The following is a 24,502-nucleotide window of genomic DNA, read 5'->3' on the forward strand; positions in this document are numbered from 1 at the left end:
CTGAGTAAGCGGTAGAGTTGATTGCTATTTCATTTCTAGTCCTCCCGCTGAATAAGCGGTCAAGTGACTGTTGTTCTTACAATTTGTAATATTCTAATTGGCTGGTTGCACCGCCACACTGCTGTAGAAGTTCTTACACCCGCTGGATAAGCTGAAGGGGTTGGCTTGCCGCCCAATATTGTATTTGAGATTTCATTTCCAGCAGTTATTTGAGCTAACGATCCCCTTGACACTGTATGCTCTCACCCTCCCATGCTGGGCTCTCGATGATTAGAAAGTGAAAGGGTTACTTTCAGCATTCCCTTTCTGCACAAGTTTGATTATTCTAACCTTAACGCGTGAATCTTGTTGTGGAAAAAATTTGGGAAAAATTAAGGGGGATATTACAGTGGTATCAGAGTTGGTTTTCCTGCCAGCATGTGAATTCAGAGTGATCAGAGTTCTCCATGAGTGACAGAGAACAAAGAAGACAACAGTATCATATTCTTGCAGTGTCAGTTGAAGAGACCTTTTCAGAGGTTTTGAGAAACAAAGAGAAAGCAATTGATTCAGCTGATTCTATGGCCAAGAGAACTACAGAACAGAATGAGGCTCCTTATGCTAGAGTGGAAAGAAAGCTTGAAACCATGATGGACATGATGTCCCAGTTGCTGGCCGAACTTAATCAGAATTATGGTGGGACTCCTGATCAGCCCACTAATGGACCTGAAGCTAGCACTTATAATAACCTTGGAGGAAATGGAAACGGGAGTAACCATGGAAGCAACAATGGAGGAACACCTAGAGGGTCAATATCAAGACCTTTGCAACCCGTCTCCCTACCCAAGGGATTGCCTCAAGCTGAAGTTGAGATATCAACAGTGAATGAAATAAGGAATAGTTACATGGAGTATGCTTCTCTCCCTGCAAAGATCCGGAATATCCTCACCTTTGACTAGTTTATGAACCAAAAGAAGAGAGGTGGAAGATATGATAACTGCCCTTTTGCTACACAAGATTATCAGCGAGCCCTTGGAAAGATTACTCTAGCACATTTTGATATGAGTGATAAGTTTTCCGCTAGAGCATGGGTGCAAAAGATAAATAGGCGAAGCACAAATGATAAACAATCAAGGCTTTCATAATGGAGACCGGCGTTCAAATCCCCAAGAGACATGTTAAATGCTTAAAAATGCACCCATCTTGAAGGTTGAATCAAGTAAGCAATCCCAATTCTACAAATAGTGTTCTCCAACAAACAAGGCCAACCGCAAATCCTAAGTGAATTTGTCAAAGTGGATCATGAAAACTCGTAATAAAAGTGACCACACAAGACTATATTCTAAAGCTATCAAAAAAATGATAAAGCTTCTCACTGCTGTTACTGAAAATCAAAACCAATAAACCCATGACAAGTTGTTTCAAAACAATATTATCACAACATTATTATTAAAATATTTCCCTAACTTTATTCCTTGACCTACAGGAAATAAATAAAAAAAACACAGATCCCCCAATTATTTTACTTCTGAAAAGGGGACATCACAGTGATGGACCAAATGGGAAGTTGCTTAAGTTTTGAACAAAGCTATTCTACCTAAGACTTGTGTAATGCCTCAATGAGGTTTCCCTTATAGACACATGTTAGATCTAATACAAAAATTGCATGCTAGTTTTTAAAATTAGGAGATTACAAAACTAATATTCTCATTCAAGCCACTCTTTCCACCACAATGTTTTCACCTACAATTATTAAACTCACTAACTCTTCCTATCAAACTCAGTTCTTACCACTGGGTTTGTATCTCTTAATTGTATGAACTTTGGGAGTGTCCTTTCATGCAATAAAGAATTTCCAATCAACTGTAAAACTTTGTTTTCTGTCATTACTCTACTTATTTTAAACTTACAAAACTAACATATATTTTAGAAATCAGGATAAAACCACTAAATGGCGAAAGGAACACCATGCCACAAGAGGAAAAATCATGATAATACAAAACTGCTAGAAAGCAAACAAAACTACAACTAAAAATGACGAAACTGCCACCCATGCAAAAGTATTTGATCTCTGGTTGGATAAAGTTAACTGATACTAATCCCTATGGATCATCAGCACATAGCTATGACTTTCAATACATTCATTTAATCCTAAAAATGCATCCCCTTGAGTTCAGGCACTAGATTAATACCACATTAAATATGACTACAGAGCAATTGCATTTTGAGTTCAGGCACCAGATTAATACAACATTAACTGTGAATAAAGTGTCAGCATTTATCATGAATATTCACAGAGATTGTTTCCTATATAGGAGGTATCATATAAAGATTTTGTACTTTGCCAGCCATTTTTCTTTATGTTTGATTTCCTTTGTTCTTTTTAAGCTTAGAATCATGTCACATGGTGTTCAGTGATTACCTATTCCATTGTTGTATATGACATTTCTGCAATCCAACTAGCCGGTTTAAGCTAAAATTCCCTCCCACAGATGCTGATCTAACATATTAGAAGTTGCCTTTTGAAATACATGTTTATGCATGTAAATACTACCACCTCTATTCCTTCTATATAATGTCCAAATTCTTTTTTTAAGTACTTACAATATCTATTGATGCATATCAGCATAAGGTGTACATTTCAACAAAACATCAATAAATAAAATTCATACATCAAGTCTAACCAGTCATCCTACAAATTATTGTACCTGAGAGCTTCCATCATTGTCTTCATTATCATCTTCCTCCCCTGAAACAAATTTTCTTCAGAAAATAGCATTCAAAATTGTGCAAGGATAAATATAATAATATATAAATACATGTGTGTCTGAGTGTTGAGTGTGTGTGTGCGTGTGTGTGCATGCGTGCATACACATGCATGAGTGTGTGTGGGTGTGTCTATATGTATAGCTAGAATCAACTACTTCAAATCACAAAATGTTCTAAATCAACTTGATACTGCATAAGCTTACACTGATTAGCCAAAGCCATCATACGGGCAGTCATTTCACGGTCTTCAGCATCCTGAAGTGCCCTTGCATAAGCTTCATCGCTATCAAATAATGAAGGATCGATCTCTTCATTTGGATCATCAACCAATGCATGGGCCTCAAGTTCATCAGCAATGGCATCAAACTCTTCATTCTCACCACCATCATTGATATAGTCTTCATGTTCATAACTGCCACTTCCAGATGTTTCATGGTCACTAGATTCTGCATTCATTTGGAGCAGCATATATGCCCGTTCCTGAAATATTCAGCTCATCAGACACAGAAGCAATTGAAAAAGTCCTTATAGCCAAACAAACAGTAAAGAAAAAACAATAGAGACATAATATGGATTCTGAATATCCAATTAAAGATGAAAAGAAAAGGATTGTTTAACAAAAACAGAGCAAATATTACAATGATGAATCTCTGCAGAAATTGTATTTGTTAGGATAAGCCCAACAAAGGTGAGTAATAAGTTTGTGGATCAAATTTTGTTGTTTCAAGTCGTTAATTTATTAGACTGCAGCCTATTTCATGAAAATCAGTAAAAAAAATTGTTGCCTAACATAAACGTTTTGAACTTTGCCAATTTCATTTATCCTTTTATGCATCTCATATCATTAAAATTGTTGCAGTTTATTCGACGAATATCAACTGATTACCTGTGCTTAAAAATATCATCAAACTAAAATAAATAAATAAGCTGCTCTGACGCTGCATTGTGGAAGAAGGCTAGGGTTCCAACTGTAAAATGCTGCAAGGCTGTATCTGGTGCCATGTCAACATGGAGCTGTTCAGACTGGTGGGTTTTGGTAAGATTTTTCTCAGACTTGGGGGTGGGAGGATCCATTCCACATGTACAAAGACAAATGAATTCTTAAAGGAAACATCAAACTTTCTTGGCCTTGCTCTGATTGATTCTCACTCTTGTATCAAAGTACAATGGGGATCAGCCAAATCAGGACCCCCAGTAGTCTCTTGAATACATACTCATAACTGCCAATGTTACGTAACTGATTCTTTTAAAAGAATGAATTTTAAAAGTCTTCTGCATTTAAAATAAAATGTCCCTTTTTTAAAAAAATGTAGGGAACTTTTAAAATATGAAGTCTATCATTAATTATCCATCTACCTCTATGTCAGCCATTAATGCATTCCGTACTTCTGTAGCAGCATCAACAATTTAAATCATTTTGCTAACTTTTTCGGCCATATGAATGAGTTCGCAAACTTTCTTAAGTTACAGTTTCTCACTTTCTTCATGCTTCACTTCTCTCTTCCTTTTCTTCTTTGTCAGCAATTTGTTTGGTTCTGCTAACCACTCGACTCTCTATCATATTTAGTTTTCTGCCTCTCAAGTTTCATCTCTTTTTCTTTTGCCTTTGGAAGGAATGTTCTCCTTTGTCAGGACTTTATGTACTTTTGCTAGCTTTGTTGGCACTTTGTGTACTTTTGCTAACTTTGTCAGCAATTTGACAAGTTTTGCTAACTTCGAAAAGTATTGTCAGCCTTAGAAAATGGCCTAGTATGGAAAATTTTGAGAAAATGAAAGACGGACTTTGTAAAGACACTCAAGCAATCTAAAACATCATTTTGTCAAATGAAGTAAAATTTTAGGCTCATGACGAAAATCCACCTAGAGTGGAAACTCTAGCAAGGAATAAAATTACATTGGTTGAAGTACAGAACGAGCTTAGACAAAATTGGATTGAGGCAAGACCAAATTTTCAGCATGATATGCCTAACAAGGACAATAGGGAACAACATAACGACTTGCACAGAAAGGTTGGGATACTTAGCGTACCCTATTTTGATGTATTCAAAATTTCGATAAGACATCAATGAGAGCATGGGTCCAAAAAGTGGACATGTATTTCAGTCTTAACCCTATGCCTGAAGAAGAGTATAAAAATTATGATGTTGTGAACTTAGACGGGGTTGCTCATGAGTGGTACCATCATGGTATGCTCACCATGGGACATGCACAGATCACATCCTATGTGGAGTTCACTAAGAACTTCATCGAGGGATTTGACAAGAAGAATCCAAAGCTACATCTTAAGGAATTAGCGCAATTGGAACAATGGAGTTCAATAGATGCATATGTTGCTGATTTCTAAGAGGAAACTCATTGTACTTTTTATAGATGGGTTGCTTGAATCTTTGAAGCAATGGATTGTAATGTCCCCAATTTTTAAGCAACAATTAATTAAACTGATTTTTATTAAGTTGTCAAAAAAATAAATAAAATATTCAAATAATAAACATTAATTAATTTAATTAAATACTAATAAAATAATAAAATATTAATGGGATGACCTTGTAGCGTGACGGTAAGCCACGAGCCCTATGATAGGATGGTCACGGGTTCAAAACTTGTGCCTTTCATCCTGCAGGCACCCCCGACAAGGCACACGCTGGCAGCATGGAGACAAATGATGATGTGGAGGGAACCACTACCGGAAGTGACGTGCGATGGATGGGAGTTTATAAGGAGAGGGCACTAACACCGTGGAGAGATAAGGTGACGCCTGCGAGTAGTGATGGAGAGATAAGGTTTCGCTTGAGTGAGGTAAAGGAGATATAAGGGTGAGCTACCATGCATGTGCAACGGAGTGACAGGGTGGAGATGTCATGCGTGCACAATGGCAAAAACCATCTTTGAGGACGAGGTCCATCAAAAATGTGCCCCATTGGTTCATAGCTTGTAGAGACCCCAAGTCTCCTCTAATCTGTGCTGATGTAATTTTGTTTTGTTTTCTCTGACTTATGTGCTTTCTTTGATTTTTTTGCAAAGATAATTAATGCACATGACACACACAGAGAGCAAGAAACTAATAATTCATATTTATTGCATTCAATAATGAACGCTACAATGTTAACATGTGAATGCTTTTATGTAATGTTCCCTTTTTCCTAGCCTTTCATGAAGACTTAGCCTTTTGGCTAAGTGGAGGAATAAGAAGAAATTAATTAAATTAATTTCTTATAAAGTCATTAAAATAAATTTAAAATTAAAAAGTGACTATTTAATTAATTTAATTAAATAGTGACTAAAGTATAAAATTAAAATAATTAAAAAGTCACTTAATAAATAATAAAGTGTACCTACCCTCTTCTAGAAGGAATCTAATGATGGGTTATGAAAAGGATAAATAGAAGAGGATGATTGATGATCAGGCAGATTGGAGATTGGAGATGATGAAATGACTGATACGTGGCATTAGTTGAATCTTTGAGGACGCAACCCTTCAGCAGATTGATAGGACTGGACGAAACCCTAGTTTCTTCTTTTGGGAGTAGGTTCGTGACGCGATCTACATTGGTGCCTAATTTGTGAAGTCTTCTTTGAAGACAAATTTGTGAGAAGAGAGTAGAGAGCATTCAGCTTTTCACATCGAGCATAAGGAGACTTTATAGCAGATCATGGTAGATGCTTCAAACTTGCAGACCTTGTGAATTCGCCTAGTGTTGGAGAAGGCATCCCTTCGGGCTTTACTAGACAGTGATCTCATTTGGGCATCTAGGCGATACCTCTTGTTATTTTGTGAAGGCAAATCGAATATATAAAAGGCTGCCATTATCACAGTTGCAGAACTTGGACTCCACGTTTTTGTTCATGTCACCTTCTACATGCATCGATTTTGACTTGCAATGATTCTAAAAATCATAGGAGGTGAGGCGATATGATTGAGACTGTTTATGAGGTATTTTGGTTTTCATTTCAATTTATTTTGAGAATCAGATCTGAGGCAGGTCGTGGGCCTTAAGACCATTGATTTTAGCTATTGGTTGACTGTAATAGCTGGAGACTCCTTTGGAAGTAAGGCGCTACATTTGGGAGGAAGGTTCGATTTGTTTGGAGGAATAACAAGACATTAGATGCAGATTATACATGGTTCTCAGACTTCCTTTGGCAGCAGCAGGGACGGCATATAGTGGGCTTCGATCTTGCACCTAGAAGACATCATAATTGAGGATCCTGACTTGCATCTTCATCGCAGTACCTGGGACATTAAAATCAGGTTCTTAGCATTCCATCCCCTTTGTTACAGATTTGTGAGTCTATATCAGTCCTTAATCCTCAGAATTATGAGACTTGGTCCTTGTAATCGGTCCATATAATGGTACTCTAAATGCATGTTGTAATGACCTCAATGTGGATTGGATAAGTGTAAGGACTGCTTCTTAATTAGACAGTATTCTGAAGAGGTATGCCAAGTGTTTGACTAAATGACAGCGAGTTATGACACATATATGAGCCCGATCTGCCCTTAATATGTTGTAGTTGTTGTTTAGGATTATTTCTATGATATTCAATCATTGTTGAGGCTCATCCTTCATTAAAAAATTGTTTCACAATGTCCTTGAAGTCTAACTGAAACTGTGAACAGCATGATAAACCATGACAGCCAAGTGTTTGTTGAAATGTCTTAGGGAAATATATTAGGATTTCATATCCGAAAATTAGCAAGGACATTCAGTGGTACCAAAGCGGTTTCCCGCCATCCTATTGGGGAAGTATAGAGGGAAAGATGGATTTCGACAAATCTACTATTGATTTGATAAGGAACTTGCAAGCTTTGTTGAATGATCCAGAAACAAAACAGGGATTTCTAGGAATGTTTGGGAAATCGAAGAAAAAAGAAATTTCTCAGCCTACAAGTGATCATGGGAAAACATTCAAACAGGAGCATAGTATGAGTAGGAATGAAATGAGAAAACAAGGTCTATGCTTCACTTGTAAAGGTCCGTGGGAGCTGAATCACAAATGTATGGATAAAGAAAATGAAGTTCATGTGTTTTCAACTAATGGGGAAATGTCTAAAAATAACGAAGTAATAGCAGCCACTTCTATGACACCAATTAATGATGAATTTTCCAAAGGAAGCAAAGAGGAGAAGGGTAAAATTCTGATTTTGGACAGCAGTTGTTTACTTCCTCATTCTTATGAGATTGCTACTCATATACATGGAGGAACTTGTGAAGACAAGTCACCAAGTGTTAGCTCACCAAATGCTAGTGTTGAGGGTGAAAATTCCAATAGAGATGCACTTGTGAAGCTTGAAGAAAATGACAGGTATGCTGATGACAGCAGACACATATCTTCACTTCATCATGAGAATGATGATACCTTGGAATCATCTCTAGATGGTACTCAAGAATTAGGAGTTAGAGATGAGTTTGGAGGGATGAATTTAAATTATGAGCATTCTGATTTTCTATATCAGACTTGGGTAGATGTGGAAATTGACCCTCTTCATAGTAGAGCAGCCACTAATGTTTTGATTACACATGACGAAGGACACACTTCGCAATGGCATGATATCATCACCGATTTGTTTGAGGATAGCAGCATTATGTTCCATGCTATTCATGAGATTACAGCCCTTACACATGGAAGAATTGGTGAAGATGAATCTACAAGTAAAGAGGATGAACTTGCATTGAAGAGGTAATTGGAAAGGGCGAATACGGTACTCAATGGTAAGACTCTGATTTTTATCACAGCAGTCATACTTTATTTCATCATAAGGTAACCACATTGTCATATGGAGATTTCGAAGGCAAGGACAAACAAGTTAACATCAGTCCTTATTTCCTATGCATGAACAGCAGTAGTATGTCTTCACTTTTTCATGATATGGGAACCTTTGATTGTGGTAAAGGAAGTACTATTGTTAGTACACATGATGCAAGTGGAGGACATAAAGATTTTGGAGATGCATCTCATTTCTAGATAAGTTTCAGGCACTTTGGAGCAGCTGATATGGAGCAATCCCAAAGGTTGATTGATGGATGCCTAGAAAGGACAAAACAAGCCAAATTGTTAGCTCAACAAACCAAGCTCCATCTTCAACACATTCATGATAGACAAAGCTTGACTAATTTTGAAGGTGATGGAGATTTTTGTGATGACACTTATAGTGGATCAGCTATTCAATAGTTGTATCCCTCTTTGGATTCATATGAGATGGCAGCTAACTGCTTGTTGATTGGTGATTTGATTTTCCTTGATTCTGCCTGGGTTAGTGGCTGTCGTGTTTTGTTTTCCAAAGCACTTTCAGATTTGGCATGGTCTACACCAGCTATTCAGTGGCACAGAAGAGTGTGGGGACATACCTATTCGTTGGGCAATGAGTATGAGATGGATTTCTTTGGATTACATTGGTATGTTGACATTTGTGACATCATTCACGTTGCTGATCTGAATTATCTAAGCAAGGTAGGGTGGCCGTTTGTGTTGCTTTATTGGCATGTGGGAGTTCATTTCCACATTTCCTTGATGGTCAGCCTTCATGGATGGGTGATTCATGATGATATGAGGAGTTATTTCATCTTCATCACATGTGGTAGTGTAATGTCCCCATTTTAGCAGACATGGTTTTTTGGAGTGATTAGCCTATCATTATGACCCTCGTAGGCTAATGAGTATGGATAGAGCATCTTCCGAGGCTTGTATCATCTCCAGAGTTCAGTGTGTTTCGATCTGGGTTTCATTTGGTATCATTTGGACTTCATTTGCTATACTTACTATTTATAGTAAGTTTGAGATGTTAGAGATGGCCCCTTCTATTTTTAGTAAAGGGGTATGATCATATGCAGCTTCATCATGTTAGCTCCCAGTTCAGACGACGTTCAAAAATGTTGAGTATTAATGGAGATATTAATGTTTATTTAGTTTAAATAAACATTAATGTTTTGAGCTTATATTATTAAGTTATAATATAATTTTATATTATAACTTAAGTAAAGGTCCAAGTATCATTAAAGGGGACCATTTAATTAATTAATTGGGGCTCTTTTACGAAGGTGAAATATTAAATGACAAAGTGAAAATATTGTATCATTAAATGTCATTTAATATCAATAATTGATTTAATGCCTTATTGGAGAAAATCGAACCTTCATGGGAAATGTATATAAGGCTTTTGAAAAGAGGAAAAAAAAAAGGAAAAAGATATTTGATCATTGTGATTTTGAACTCTGAGAAGGGTTTACAGCTTTGCCATTGGAGAACGTAGTTCTTCTATGTGATCATCATTTGAGCCAGTGAAATACTTGGTGAATTTGATAATTCTAAGAGAATCTCATACAGAGGTTCTGATTGTGCTACAACAGTATTTATTTCAGTATTCATCGAATTCACAAAATAAGGGAGAGATAAGGTGCAGCTGTGAATGGTTATTTGCTACAATGCGCGTGAACAGTGACACGTGAACAGTACCCATGAATAGTACCCATGAACAATGACGCGCTACAGTACCCCGTGAATAGTAAAATGCTTCAATTCCAGTTGAAGGCAAAGAAGAATCAAATAAAAATCAGGTTCCATGTTGTTGCTGCCATTATTTTTATTATTAAAAAATTAATGTATTTTCCCATCCTATTGAGAAACAAAGATACATTACAGCAGTAGTTCAGTTGTTTCAAAATTTTCAGATTATTGTAATTAGTTTCAGTTTTAGATTATTTGTTTTCAATAAACCCTCAAAATACAAAAAAACAATATATCTATTCAAAACACCCAAAACCAATTCAAACAGGGCATTTAGTAGTAGAGCAGTATAGAAGCAGAGAACCAGTAGGGTTCTTACAGGTAGGAGTGATGGATTGGGTTGGGATCCGGTTATTGTCAACGTTGAGGCCTATACTCCTGTGGCACGTGATAAGGTGATTGTATTGATTCAGCAATTACAATTGATGTTACAGGAACTTTTTGACAGAGACATTACACAGTTTTTCATTTGGGATCCAGGTGGCATGATTCTTCAGGATGTTTTTGTTGAGCAGTGGAGATTGCTTGGGGACAAGCAATTTCAGGAGGGGAGGATTGTAATGTCCCCTTTTTCCTAGCCTTTCATGAAGACTTGGCCTTTTGGTAAGTGGAGGAATAAGGAGAAATTAATTAAATTAATTTCTTACAAAGTCATTAAAATAAATTAAAAATTAAAAAGTGACTTTATATTTAATTAATTTAATTAAATAGTGACTAAAGTATAAAATTAAAATAATTAAAAAGTCACTTAATAAATAATATAGTGTACCTACCCTCTTCTAGAAGGAATTTCATAATGGGTTATGAAAAGGATAAATAGAAGAGGGTGATTGATGATCAGGCAGATTGGACATTGGAGATTTGGATATGATGAAATGACTGATGCGTGGTATTGGTTGAAAATCTGAGGATGCAAACCTTCAACAGATTGATAGGACTGGACGAAACCCTAGTTTCTTCTGTTGGGAGTAGATTCATGACAGAATCTACATTGGTGCCTAATTTCAATTTGTGAAGTCTTCTTTGAAGACAAATTTGTGAAGAGAGTGGAGAGCATTCAGCTTTTCACATCGAGCATAAGGATACTTTATAGCAGATCATGGTAGATGCTTCAGACTTGCAGACTTTGTGAATTCGCCTAGTGTTGGAGAAGGCATCCCTTGGGCTTTACTAGACAGCGATCTCATTTGGGCATCTAGGCGATACCTCTTGTTATTTTGTGAAGGCAAATCGAGGATATAAAAAGCTGCCATTATCACAGTTCCAGAACTTGGACTCCATGTTTTTGTTCATGTCACCTTCTACATGCATCGATTTTGACTTGCAATGATTCTAAAAATCATAGGAGGTGAGGCGATATGATTGAGATTGTTTATGAGGTATTTTGGTGTTCATTTCAATTTATTTTGAGAAACAGATCTGAGGCAGGTTGTGGGCCTTAAAACCCTTGATTTTAGCTATTGGTTGACTGTAATAGCTTGGAGACTCCTTTGGAAGTAAGGCGCTAAATTTGGGAGGAACGTTCTATTTGTTTGGAGGAATAACAAGACATTAGATGCAGATTATACATGGTTCTCAGACTTCCTTTGGCAGCAGCAGGGACGGCATATAGTGGGCTTCGATCTTGCACCTAGAAGACATCATAATTGAGGATCCTGACTTGCATCTTCATCGCAGTACCTGGGGCATTAAAATCAGGTTCTTAGCATTCCATACCCTTTGTTACAGATTTGTGAGTCTATATCAGTCCTTAATCCTCAGAATTATGAGACTTGGTCCTTGTAATCGGTCCATATAATGGTACTCTAAATGCATGTTGTAATGACCTCAATGTGGATTGGATAAGTGTAAGGACTGCTTCTTAATTAGACAGTATTCTGAAGAGGTATACCAAGTGTTTGACTAAATGACAGCGAGTTATGACACATATATGAGCCCGATTTGCCCTTAATATGTTGTAGTTGTTGTTTAGGATTATTTCTATGATATTCAATCATTGTTGAGGCTCATCCTTCATTAAAAAATTGTTTCACAATGTCCTTGAAGTCTAACTGAAACTGTGAACAGCATGATAAACCATGACAGCCAAGTGTTTGTTGAAATGTCTTAGGGAAATATATTAGGATTTCATATCCGAAAATTAGCAGGGACATTCAGTGGTACCAAAGCGGTTTCCCGCCATCCTATTGGGGAAGTACAGAGGGAAAGATGGATTTTGACAAATCCACTATTGACTTGATAGGGAACTTGCAAGCTTTATTGAATGATCCGGAAACGAAACAAGGATTTCTAGAATGTTTGGGAAATCGAAGAAAAAGGAAATTTCTCAACCTACAAGTGATCATGGGAAAACATTCAAACAGGAGCATAGCATGAGCAGGAATGAAATGAGAAGACATTCACTTGTAAAGGTCCTTGGGAGCTGAATCACAAATGTATGGATAAAGAAAATGAAGTTTATGTGTCTTCAACTGATGGGGAAATGTCTGAAAATAATGAGGTAATAGCAGCCACTTCTATGACACCAATTAATGATGAATTTTCCAAAGGAAGCAAAGAGAAGAGTAAAATTCTGGTTTTGGACAGCAGCTGTTTACTTCCTCATTCTTATGATATTACTACTCATATACATGGAGGAACTTGTGAAGACAAGTCACCAGGTGTTAGCTCACCAAATGCATAGAGGAGAAGTCACCGACAGCCACATAGGAACAGTTACATTACCAACAGCCACATAGGCAATTCACCGACAACCACCATAGAATTAGAATATATGATAGAAGAAATTCGAATAGAAAACAGTAGCCACCAAAGCGGTACACGAAGAATAAGAGTAACGGTAGCCACCAAGTCGAAGACAATTATAATATAAAAGATTACGATACGTAAAAGCTGAGAGACGTTGGAGAAGATATGGTTATGCCCAGGTAAAACTTTGAATCAACAGAACAGCTCGAACATAATAATATCCGAATACTTCAAACATACGAACACAGCAACAACATAGGGGACATAAAGTATTGAAGAGAACCACAAATGACATGAATCTTAAATCTCTATCACATCTATAACTTCAACAATAATTACCTCATTACTAACTCTCTAGCCTTGTATTTATGCGCTTACAGAGGATAATGAAATACAATAATTTCATTTGATTAAGATTTACATCACTTTTGGACAATTAAGGCTCATTTCCTTGTTAGAATAATATTTTATATTATTATTATTAATGGTCAATATGTAACTGGCTGTTAGACATCTTAAATGTTTACAGTAATAGGTAGTTAGAAGTAGGTAGTTTATTAAATATCTACAGTGTTTTGTAACTTCTATAAATTGTAAACTTTAATCAGTTATTAAAATTAATCTAGTTCATTGCTGAACATGGTATCAAAGCCTTGGGCAAATTTTTTTGAAAAAAATTTATAATTCTAAATCCTTCTTTAGTGGAACTTTTTTTGAAGGAATTTTTTCAAAAAACCCGAATAGGTTTTTTTGTGGCTCCTGTCATTTCGTGCGGGTCTGTTCGAAGGCTTTTTTCCCCTACCCTTGTCTGAAATTTCGTGTTTGAAAATCGCGATTCTGGGCGAAAGCTTTTTTTTATAGTTTTAAAAAAAAAACCTGCAACCCACGATTTTTTGGTTCCCGTGTTTGAAAAATTACTGTAGCTCGTGAGTATTTTCGGTGCCATTTTTATTCTGTAACCGGTAAGATTTTCATGACAAAAAAAACGTGATTTTGGGCACAAAGGTTTTCTGCATTAAACCTGCAAATTGTTTACGGCCTAAGGTTTCTGCATTTTCAGCTAGGGTTTTAACCCTTTGTTTCAACTCGAAAAAAAAATTGATTACAGATTCTTGGTGGGTTTTTTGAGAGCTGAATTGGGTTGTCGTCGGATTTTTATGGGTGCATCATTTTTTGTGCCTCAATTTTTGAGCCATCAGATTTGCATTCCCATTTTAGATTCTTGGTAGGTTTTTCAAGATCTTAACTGGGTTGTATTTAAAATTGACCTTGAGGTATGTGATGGCATCTCTGACAAATATTATGCTCGAAGGCAATCAAAAATTCAACGGCCGCAACTACAACACCTAGAAGCAGCGCATGTTGACAATCTTTGAGTATCGATGTCTTGATGCAATTGTTTTGGGCACGTCTCCACATCCAACTACTGCCGAAAAAGATCAAGACAAATGAGATGAGTGCAACCAGGAAGCCCTCATGCTCATTAAAGTCTCTGTCACAACAAAGCAACTACCTCAGGTACCATCCGAAAAAACTGCAAAGGAGATATGGGATCATTTAAAAGATCTTCATGAAACCTCTAACAAGAGCAGAGCGTTCTTTCTCAAGAACATGCTCTTTTCCGTCATGATGGATGAAAAAGTGTCCTTACAGTAGCATCTGACAAAGATTAAGGGCATTCATGATCAATTGGAGGCAATTGGCCGAACAATGGAGGAAGAGGACATGGTCATCATCACTCTGAAGAGTTTGCCCAAATCCTATGAGCATTTCATTGAAACGCTGAATATTACTTCCAAAAATGTTGATTTGAAATTTCTCAATCTTTGTAACAAGCTCTTGCAGTAGGATCGTTGGAGGCAACAGTTTCGAAGTAATACCAGTTCCACCTCCACCAAGCAAGCATTCTCTGCCAAATCTTCTTCTAAGAACAAAGGGAAGGCTCAATCTTCTCAACCGAAAGGCTCTGGTTCTTTTCAGGACAACAAGAAGAAGAACGTTCAGTGAAATTATTCTCATAAGTTCGGCCACATGAAGGTCGAGTGTTGAATTCGATTGGCTTCTGAACAAAAGAAGCAGGGAGGGTCTCAACAAAAGGCAAATGTCACAGAACACTCAGAGCAGAAAGAATCTGCATTCTATGCTTTTATGGCTAAGCGCACAGCAGATCCAGTACACTCTTCTGCCTGGTATATCGATTCTAGGGCTTCACGGCATTTTACTCATCATCGGGATTGGTTCACGAAAATTGAACCATTCTCAGATTCAATGATCTTCGAAGGAGGAGAAGAGTACACAATTGCTGGTAAGGGCACTGTCCAGATTCACTCGGGAGGTAGAAATTTACTTTTTCTTGATGTCTACTATGTTCCAGGCATGGAACATAATCTCCTCTCTGTCAACCAGATCATGAGGCATTCTCCTTAGATGTTATCTTCAGTTCGTCCACCTTGTAATGTCCCCTTTTTAGCTTGTTATATTTGAACGATTAGCCTATCATTCTGACCCTCGTAGGCTAATGAGGTTGGGTAGAGGGTCTCATTCAGTTGACATCTACTCTAGGATTCAGTATGCATTGGGTTGGCTTTCATTTGGTCTCCATTTGCTATACATTTGCCATACTTACTATGTATAGTAAGCCAGAAGCTCATTGAGAGGGGACCTTTCTATTTTTAGAAAGTGCATTTGGTCACATGCAGAAAAGCAGGATGAACTTCTGTTTCAGACGACAAATCAAAATGTTGAGTATTTTGGGAGTTATGAAGATTTTAGTGGTCAAATTAATATTAAATGTGGCTTATTATAAAGTTATAATTTAACTTTATAATTTCACTTATGTTGAGGGTCAAGTCATCATTGGAAGGGGGCCATTTGAGGAATTAATTATGAATGCCAATCTTAATAAAATATTAAATGTTTTCCCTAAGTCTTAATGAAATAACATTTTAAATGTTATTAATATGTTTTTTTATGGGTAATCAAGCCTTAAGGAGGAATTAAAAGTAAAGGAGGATTTATCCCACATTGAGTGTGGAGATTGATTTGGTGTTTGAGGAATCTTTATAAACAAACCTTGTCTTCCTTCAAGAGCATGTTATGAGATTATTTCATTGAATCTATTTTTCCATTGTTGCTGATATTCAGTGGCTGACTTGATCATTACATCCGCCAGCTGGTAGAAGACAGATCAGTTCAGTTGCAGTATGTTCCAACAGCGGATCAGACTACGGATATTCTCACCAAGTCTTTGAACCAGGATAAGGTTGTAAAATTCAGGGGGCAACTTGATGTTTTCAACAGATTGACCATTAAGGGAGGGTGTTAGAATAATATTTTTTATTATCATTGTTAATGGTCAATATGTAACTGGTTGTTAGACATCTTAAATGTCTGCAATAATAGGTAGTTAGAAGTAGGTGGTTTATTAAATATCTACAATCTTTTGTAACTTCTATAAATTGTAAACTTTTTTCAGTTAATAAAATTAATCTAGTTCATTCTTGAACATTCCTAACTTTTAGTAACAATAAGTGACGTAAGTCACCTTTACAAAAAGGCAAGTTACTCCTAGTCCTTGATTTCATCATTCAATCTCTAGCTTTCTTGTCCAACTAGAGAAGTCTATTTAAGAATGCATGTCCAAAGGACATCATCATCCATCATTCATGTTACTTACATGTTGCCAAATTAGGTAATCTCAAGCAAAGAGCACCTCCATTTCTTCACTACACATTCATTCAACATTGGAGCACATCAACAAGGTCAAATGGAGGTATAATGTTCTTATTTTGTTAAATTTGCATTGTTGTTTAACTTCCATTTTTTCTCTAACTAAAGGTGTATGAGTTTCATTGTTGTGAATATTTACAAGATTAATACAAAGGGAGTGAACCCCACGTCGACATTTACATATCAAAAATATAAAATCAATTGTCATGCTCATATCGTCTTAAAGTCTGGCTCAAGCAAACAAATAAAAAAGAAAGAAAGAAAACATATCAACGTCCACAAATGACCAAAAATAGATCAACGAGATTGGAATGTATATTAGGTACAATAGCAAAGGGATAGGGCAAAAAAAAGGCAATAGACATAAAACAAACAAAAAAACAAGGGCTAAACAAAAACAAAAAACACTTAGGGTACAATAAAAGGGGGGGTGGGGTGAGCAGCTAAAATCCACAAGCGTTTGCATTCCAAGATGCACTAGAAAAGTAAAGATCAATGTCATTGATCACAATGAGAATAACAATGCAAAGCCTAAGAATGCTCTTCAAGAAAAGGTTTGCATTCCAAGATAAACTGGAGAAGCAAACATCAATGTCATTGATCACAATGAGAATAACAATACAAAGCCCAAGAATGCTCTTCAAGGAAAGTCTAGAGCTAAAAAGGTCAAGCTAGACAATCCTAGACAAATGTCAATGTTGCACAAAAGCCCCTCATGTTCAAGGTCAAAGAAACATAGATAAGGAGGAAGAAGCTAGTAATATGAGCCTATTGCATCGTGGAAAGGATGTGCAAGAGGGCCTCAAACATCAAGATGATATAAAGACACAACCACTAGAGAGAACCAAATGTCCAAAAAACCTAACCATACTAGAACACAAGAAAGAGCACTTAGCAATCTATGCTTGTTCACATACAAATCAAAAGCATCCAAAGTAACCTCCAACAACAGTAACGAGCTGAAAGAAAGAAATAATCAATCTAGTAGGCCTAGGATTACCACAAAGAGAATTGTGCCTGATCCTAGAGATCTCGTGAAGAGGGAGCAAGCACCTATGATAAGTGTAGCATACAAAAGTGACAAGGGATACACCAAAATCTTTATATGGGCAGTAGAACCTACCACAGATTTCATAGTAGCTAGGGCACCAGAAATTATAATGCTCCTCAAAACAAGAAACTCTCACTGGGTTTCTTTGAAAATATAAAAATGATGCTCAGCTACCTGATAAATAATTTTAGGCATACTCTAAAACTGAAACCCTAACATTAAACCAAGAGAAAAAAAAATTGTAATATTACTACATCCTCATAGGCTTATATCATTCATATAACAGAAGAAATATATGGCACCTCATTTGTAAAAGCTAGTAATGAGTCTATTATAAAAAATACCAAATAGCTGTAAAAGACAAGAAATAGTGGATTTCTATATGCATGTATGAGTTTTCATTAATCACTACTAAGCCAAACATTACTAGCTTATTGTAATTTCCCTTGAACCCCTCTCTGCCGCATAGGATTTACTATTTTTTGGAATCACCATATTGTACTTATATTGTATGGCTTTCTTCAATATATAGATAATGGTTTTGCACCATGAGTCATAATTGCAGTATTCATAAATTATATCCTCATTTTACAGCTCCATTATAAACCTGATGCTGGCATCCCATGTGCAGTTGAGGTATTTCGGTTCTTACAATGCTTCGCAGTAGTCAAGATTGAATTCACTGCAGGTCGTGTTGTGTCACACACATTATCGTATCCATTTCAGTTTTTAGTTAGGTAATAAATTTTTAGATTTTCCCTCTCCGGGACTGAGACAACCCTAGAAACTATAAAATTCAATATAAAAGTGATTCATTCCTCCAAGAAGAACAAAAAGAAAACCTCCATCTATCTTTTGCCAGTATTGTGCCCCCAACCTGATCAATGTATTTTCAATTTGATTGAACTACAAAAATTAGAGATAACAAGCACCATGGCCAAAAAAATAAGTAAAAAATTTAAGAAAAAAAAAAGAATGTGAGGAACAAAGAGATACTTCAAAATATCAAAATTGATACAGCATATATTTCAAATCAATGAGCAGTATTAAAAAAGCTCTCTGATGAGCAGCACGATTCCTGCATAGTTTCGAATATTTGACAAAGTGAATGCCCTTTGTAATGTTAACCTCAATGGATAAGTGTAGTATAACATATGACGGTACAATGACAACAGTCCCAGTGGAAGCATACAGTACAAAAGAAAAAATACAGTAAACAAATATTTAAAGCAATATAGTGTTTCACATTAAACAAACAAAATGAAAACTATGTGGTGACACATATAGAGAAAAGAATTTTGATTGAGGGACTATCAAATAACCTGTTCTTGCAAAGCCCGAGCAAGAGCCATGTCTGAATCTTCCTGGCTGAGGGAAGTGAATGGCCGCCTTGAAGATTGTTCTGATGGTAAATCCAACTCAGTACTTACAGATTTTTCTGACTCTGACACTCGTCCATTCTCTTTTACATCTTGTGTTTCTCCTTCTTCAACCTTAGCACTTGCTCTCTTATCATCCTCCATGGAACAAGCTTACTATTAAAGTTAATTTTCGCACACCAATAACTGTCACAAGTAATTGTACAATAGTTGTTATGCCATTCCACAAGACAGAAACAAAGACTTAATCCATAAACTTACATAAAAAAAAAAAGTATCTCCCAGCAAAAAAGAAAATTTTAATGAAAATGTACAGTACGAATACCACTGGATATAATACTTTAAACAAGACATCAAGGAAACAAAAAAAATAAGTTCATGCTTGTTAATTTCCTATTTCCTTCCTTTTAAAATTTCCTTTTTTATCTAAAAAGCATTACACTTGTAACTCCAAGAAGTTGCCTCCACCCATAGAGCTGCTCTCACTGCTACTGAACATGTCCATGCCCATATATAAAGTTACCAAATTGTTTCTAATCACAAATAAGGTTGCATGTATTTCAACCTTGAATAAATCAGCCTATTAGGAAACTATAAGCATCCCTTGTATTCTCAAATATCTCATCATGTCTCTCACAGTAACTTGTAGTTTAATCAAATCATATGGTCCTAATAAATTTTCAAACAGCATATACCTTATTACACATATACATACATATATATATATATACATGGAGATGTATATCTAATTTTTTCCAAGTGTTAAAAATAAGCCAGATTTATGTACATGATATATGATTTTACAAGTAAAACAAAAATATAGAGTAACCCAAATTTTCAACAAGACCTTTAAAGAGATGTTTCTGCACACTGTACCTACTCGAAATTCAACTTAGGTCTTGTAAGTTGTAACACTAGGATGAGGAGAAAAAATATAGCTGTAAAGAGTTTGAAATTAAATCACACAAGTTCCTTATAGAAAGTAGTCTTGGGTCGTGTTGTGACCTTTTCACACATCGCCCCATTGCAAATGGAGACCCCCTGTTTTTGCTTCTTAAGGGTTTGCCTTGGCATCGCAACTGCTAATCAGCAGTCTTTTTACAATGAGGAATTAGAGTTTTAAGGTGGTCATTAAGTCAGTTAAGGAAATCATGGTCAGAACAATGTCTTGACACCATCAATGTGCCTAAGGGGGCCAAAGGATGAAAAATGCAATTGATTTGGGTCAATTTGGACAACTTTCTATTTTTGGAAAGTTTTGCAAATGGCTATCTTTAGAAAGTTTTTCCTATCTTTTAGGGATTCTTGTTTTTTCTATTTTTGGAAAATGGAATCTAGGGTTTGGTTGGTTTGCTCAAGATCATGAAGTTTTGTGTCAATTTGGACAACTTTCTATTTTTGGAAAGTTTTGCTTTTTTTGCTTTTCCTTTCGCTTTTGGCACTTTGGGCACAATCCACAAAATGGCTATCTTTAGAAAGTTTTTCCTATCTTTTAGGGATTCTTGTTTTTTCTATTTTTGGAAAATGGAATCTAGGGTTTGGTTGGTTTGCTCAAGATCATGAAGTTTTGTGTCTCCGGGTTGGAAATAATGAGAAATTCTCATCCAAAATCCAAATTTGATTCAAAAAGGCATCAATCTCCTAAAATTGTGAAGAGTTGAAAGGATTTGCAAGCATGACAAAGAAAATGATTTTCAAATCCAAAATCATGAAAGGCAAAATTTTAGTGAAGTTTGATTCGCATTGAGGAATAATTTTGGTGTTGTCCGATTTTGGAAGAGAAAAGGATTCTTTAAAGTCCGCCCAGCCTAGCAAGAATTAATTGCTAAGTTTGATCGGCAAAGGGAGAAAAAGAATCCATGAAGTCCACCATGACTAGGAATTTTTTTCCTAAACTCCGCTCCATCAAGGAAAAGAAATGGCAAAATCCACCCAGCCTTGGAGAGGCTACGTTGGAAAATGAGGAAAGAAATTCTCAAACTCCGCCTTGAGTGAGGAATGTTTTTTATGAAGTTCAATCTAATGAGGAAGAGTTTTTGTCAACTCCACCTGCAGTGAGGAAAGAAGTCCACCAACTCCGCCCAGCCTCCGAAATGTTTTTCACAAAGTCCACCTTGGCTATGGTAGGAAAATTTGTGAAGTCTAAACAGAAAGGAAAAGGTTTGCCAAAGTCCACCAGCCATAAGGAAAGAAAATGTTGAAGTTCGCCAGCTCATGAGGAATGTTTTTGACCAAGTCTACCACACAAAAGGAAAGAAACTCTCAAACTCCGAATTGCCTTAGGAAAGAAATTCTTAAAGTCCGCTCATGATGAGGAAAGTTTTTCTTAAAGTCCGTTTTTGGGACAAGATTGGAAAGTTTTACAAAGTTCACCAAACACTGGGAATACTTTTTGCAAAGTCCGATTTGGAACTAATTTTAGAAAGTTTCCAAAATTTGGAAAAAGAAAAGATAGAGTTTGATTCATGAACTCAAATTGAAATTGGAAATTTCATAGTAGACTAAACTCAACTGAAAAATGAAATCAGAAATTTCTTGAAGGACCGAGTTCAACTGAAATTTAAAATTGGAAACTTTCTTAAGGGACTGAAATCAATAAAGAAACAAGATCATTTAACAAAAAACCATGCCCAACTTGATTTGTGACTAGATTCGATGAATGAAAGGAAAATAGAAACAACCCAAGTTCGAATTGGGAAAGGATGAACTGAGTTTCTAATTGCAGAATTCAAACTCTTTAAGAGTTTTTACTTATAATAAATCATTCATTCATTTCTCTCATTCAAGCAGTTTGAATTTGGAGAGCAAAATATTAGAAGAGGAGAATATTTCTGGTTTTCTAAAAGCATTTTTCAGAGCCTCAGGAACAGTTCAAAAATTTTCTAAGGTATTTAAAAGGGGGCAAGTTCGAGATTTTCAGCATCAAGCAGCATAATTGTTGAGTTTTCAGTTTGCTTTTCAAGTTTTTGGGTGGAGTTTTCACAAAAAATGAGTCTGATTTTGACAACTTGGTCAAATTTTCCCATCATTTACCAATATTCAAGTCTGATTTTAACATTTATTCACAGATTTTGGGACTAAATTATTCATTTTCAGATTAATCAAGGACAAATTTCAGTCCCAAACCTTCAAATCAGATTGCGTTTTTCAAGCTTTCCTAAAGCTTTCCCAAATTCCTAAGTGCTTGCAGCCTGTTGAAAGCTTAAGTGTTGAGGAATTGAAGTAAAAATTAAAATCCCAAAAATCAGGACACGCTTTATTGCCAAAACTTCGAATTTACACTCAAAGTTAGAATCCTAACTCAATCTTTTTTTTGTTTTGCGGATCATAGATGACAGCTGAGGCGGGATCATCGCAGAAAGCACAAATGAAGTTTCAAGCCAAATTCAAAATTGAAGACAAGTCCACAAGCAAGGTTTGTCCAAGCATAGAGATGGCCAAAATTTGGCTAAGTATGAGGAATAGTTCATGGAAAAAATTCCAATTTCCTCCATTGTGGCAAAAGCATAGAGGAATTCTTCTCCAAATTCAAGGCACTCGAAAGAATTTCAAGGCATCAAGAAAGAAAAGTCCTCAGACTTGGTGAAAATATATAAAAAAAAAAAATCAGACACTTGGGGGATTTCATCTACAAGCCCGTACCTATTGAAGCAATTAGGGCAGCCTCTTGAAGGATTTCATCTCTTGAAGAATTAAAGACAAGCTCCAAATCAAAATCAAATGGAGACAAGAAGAGTATTCCAAACAAATTTCCATACTTAGACAATTTATTGACACAAATTGGAGAATTCAAGGAGGACATCCAACACGTTGAGGTGGCACCACATCATCTTCCAACCAATCAAATTGTTCCAAGTCAACATGACTAGGTTCAATGAACCTAACTTATCCATGGAAGCTTCTAGAGGGCACACTCCACAATGCAACAACTTTCTATTTTATTGTTGGTTTATATTTAGCAGAAGGACAAGTGTCCCCAAATGTAATTTTCTCATTGGTCGAAGGGTACTTAGTTGTAACAAACCCTAATTAGGATTTTATTTTGTAATATCGATCATTGATTCGAAATCAATCCTGGCCATTGAATTGTAATTGAAGAGCCTATAAATTGAGCTTGCCCCTCATTTGTAAAACATGGGAGCATGTTGCAAAACATGTTGAGATAAGCAAATTGTTGCTTACGACTACCAAAGTAATAAGTTACGCATTGTTTGAATTGATGGTGATTACTTCTCTTATTTTGGAGTTTGCATTGTTCTTACCCCTCATCATAGTTTAGATTTTATTTCATGTATGTTAGACAAATGCAAGATCTGATAAATATTGATTTATGGTGAATCTTTTGCTCATACTTTTGATGATCAGATGATTTTTGTTCATTGTGTAAAGTTAATCTGAGCTTACTTTGTGGATGCTTAACTTTTGTCTAGATAAATATTGTTCGATTTGATGTTAGTTATTCATAACGTGAAAATTATAAGCACACCCCTTGAAGATTGCACCCACTTTGTGTAGTTGTCCTAGCGTGGTGATGCAAAGCGTGGAAATTGGTTTCACTGAGTCAATACTGTCTCTTGAATTCTTAGGAGTAGATTAGAACTTCTAAACCTTATCTCCTTTTCAGTTTTCTTGAAGTCCATGATCCAAGACCCAAACAATAGAGCTTCATTGTCTAAATTTTCATTGTGAATCAAACAAACCAAGCGTAAGTCTCTTTGTGACTACCAACATATCACAACGCCCATTGAACTTATCCAAACGTCAAGACCAAACAAAAGAAGCCTTGCAATCGCCATATGATCTTCTCGCAATCTTAGCATATTCAGTGATTTTGTTCAAGAGAGGATAGAGTGTCTTTGGACATTTTATTTCATGTTCGGTGGGTAATAAAATGCACACCAATAGGTCAGTAACCTCTTGTAAAGTTTCCAGTGTGTCAAAAATGTGGTCCAAGGCATCTTAGATTCTCATTATTGTTAATCTGTCAAGTCACTTTTAATTGCGTAGAGAATTTTTCCTCTTGTGAATTACTGATTCACTATAACATTTTGGAACTGGAACACTATTCAGTCAACAGTTCCACCTGTCTAAATTATTTGTGTTGAAGACAGTTCTGAATCATATTTACATATGAATACTGAGAATCGTCCACAATAGAAAACAAGGCAACTGAAAACTATACAATGTTTCCTAAAACAAATATCAGATATATACATGTATGATTTGGAAATCATGTTAAAGAAAAGAGACAGTTAAATAATTCCCAGACTATTGAAATTATTAAGCAACTAATCCATCTTACATGAAAGAAAGCAAGGGTGTTGAGGAATGACTTCATTTTATA

At 36.1% G+C, this 24,502-nt stretch overlaps 1 protein-coding gene across 4 annotated transcripts in view; it reads right to left on the reverse strand.

Moving 5' to 3' along the window:
- The window catches only part of LOC131052436 (E3 ubiquitin ligase BIG BROTHER-related), a 77,544-nt gene that overhangs the window by 45,625 nt on the left and 7,417 nt on the right, over positions 1-24,502 (reverse strand). For all 4 annotated transcript variants that reach the window (XM_057987110.2, XM_057987108.2, XM_057987107.2 and 1 more), the window contains exons 2-4: positions 19,102-19,344; positions 2,952-3,228; positions 2,688-2,728 (exon numbers count right to left, since the gene is read on the reverse strand). In XM_057987110.2, the coding sequence (XP_057843093.2) occupies positions 2,688-2,728; positions 2,952-3,228; positions 19,102-19,302 (519 nt within the window). In that variant the 5' untranslated portion in view covers positions 19,303-19,344. The remainder of the gene's footprint in view (positions 1-2,687; positions 2,729-2,951; positions 3,229-19,101; positions 19,345-24,502) is intronic.

Source organism: Cryptomeria japonica, chromosome 7, assembly GCF_030272615.1.
Source record: "Cryptomeria japonica chromosome 7, Sugi_1.0, whole genome shotgun sequence".
NCBI classification, from domain to species: Eukaryota; Viridiplantae; Streptophyta; class Pinopsida; order Cupressales; family Cupressaceae; genus Cryptomeria; species Cryptomeria japonica.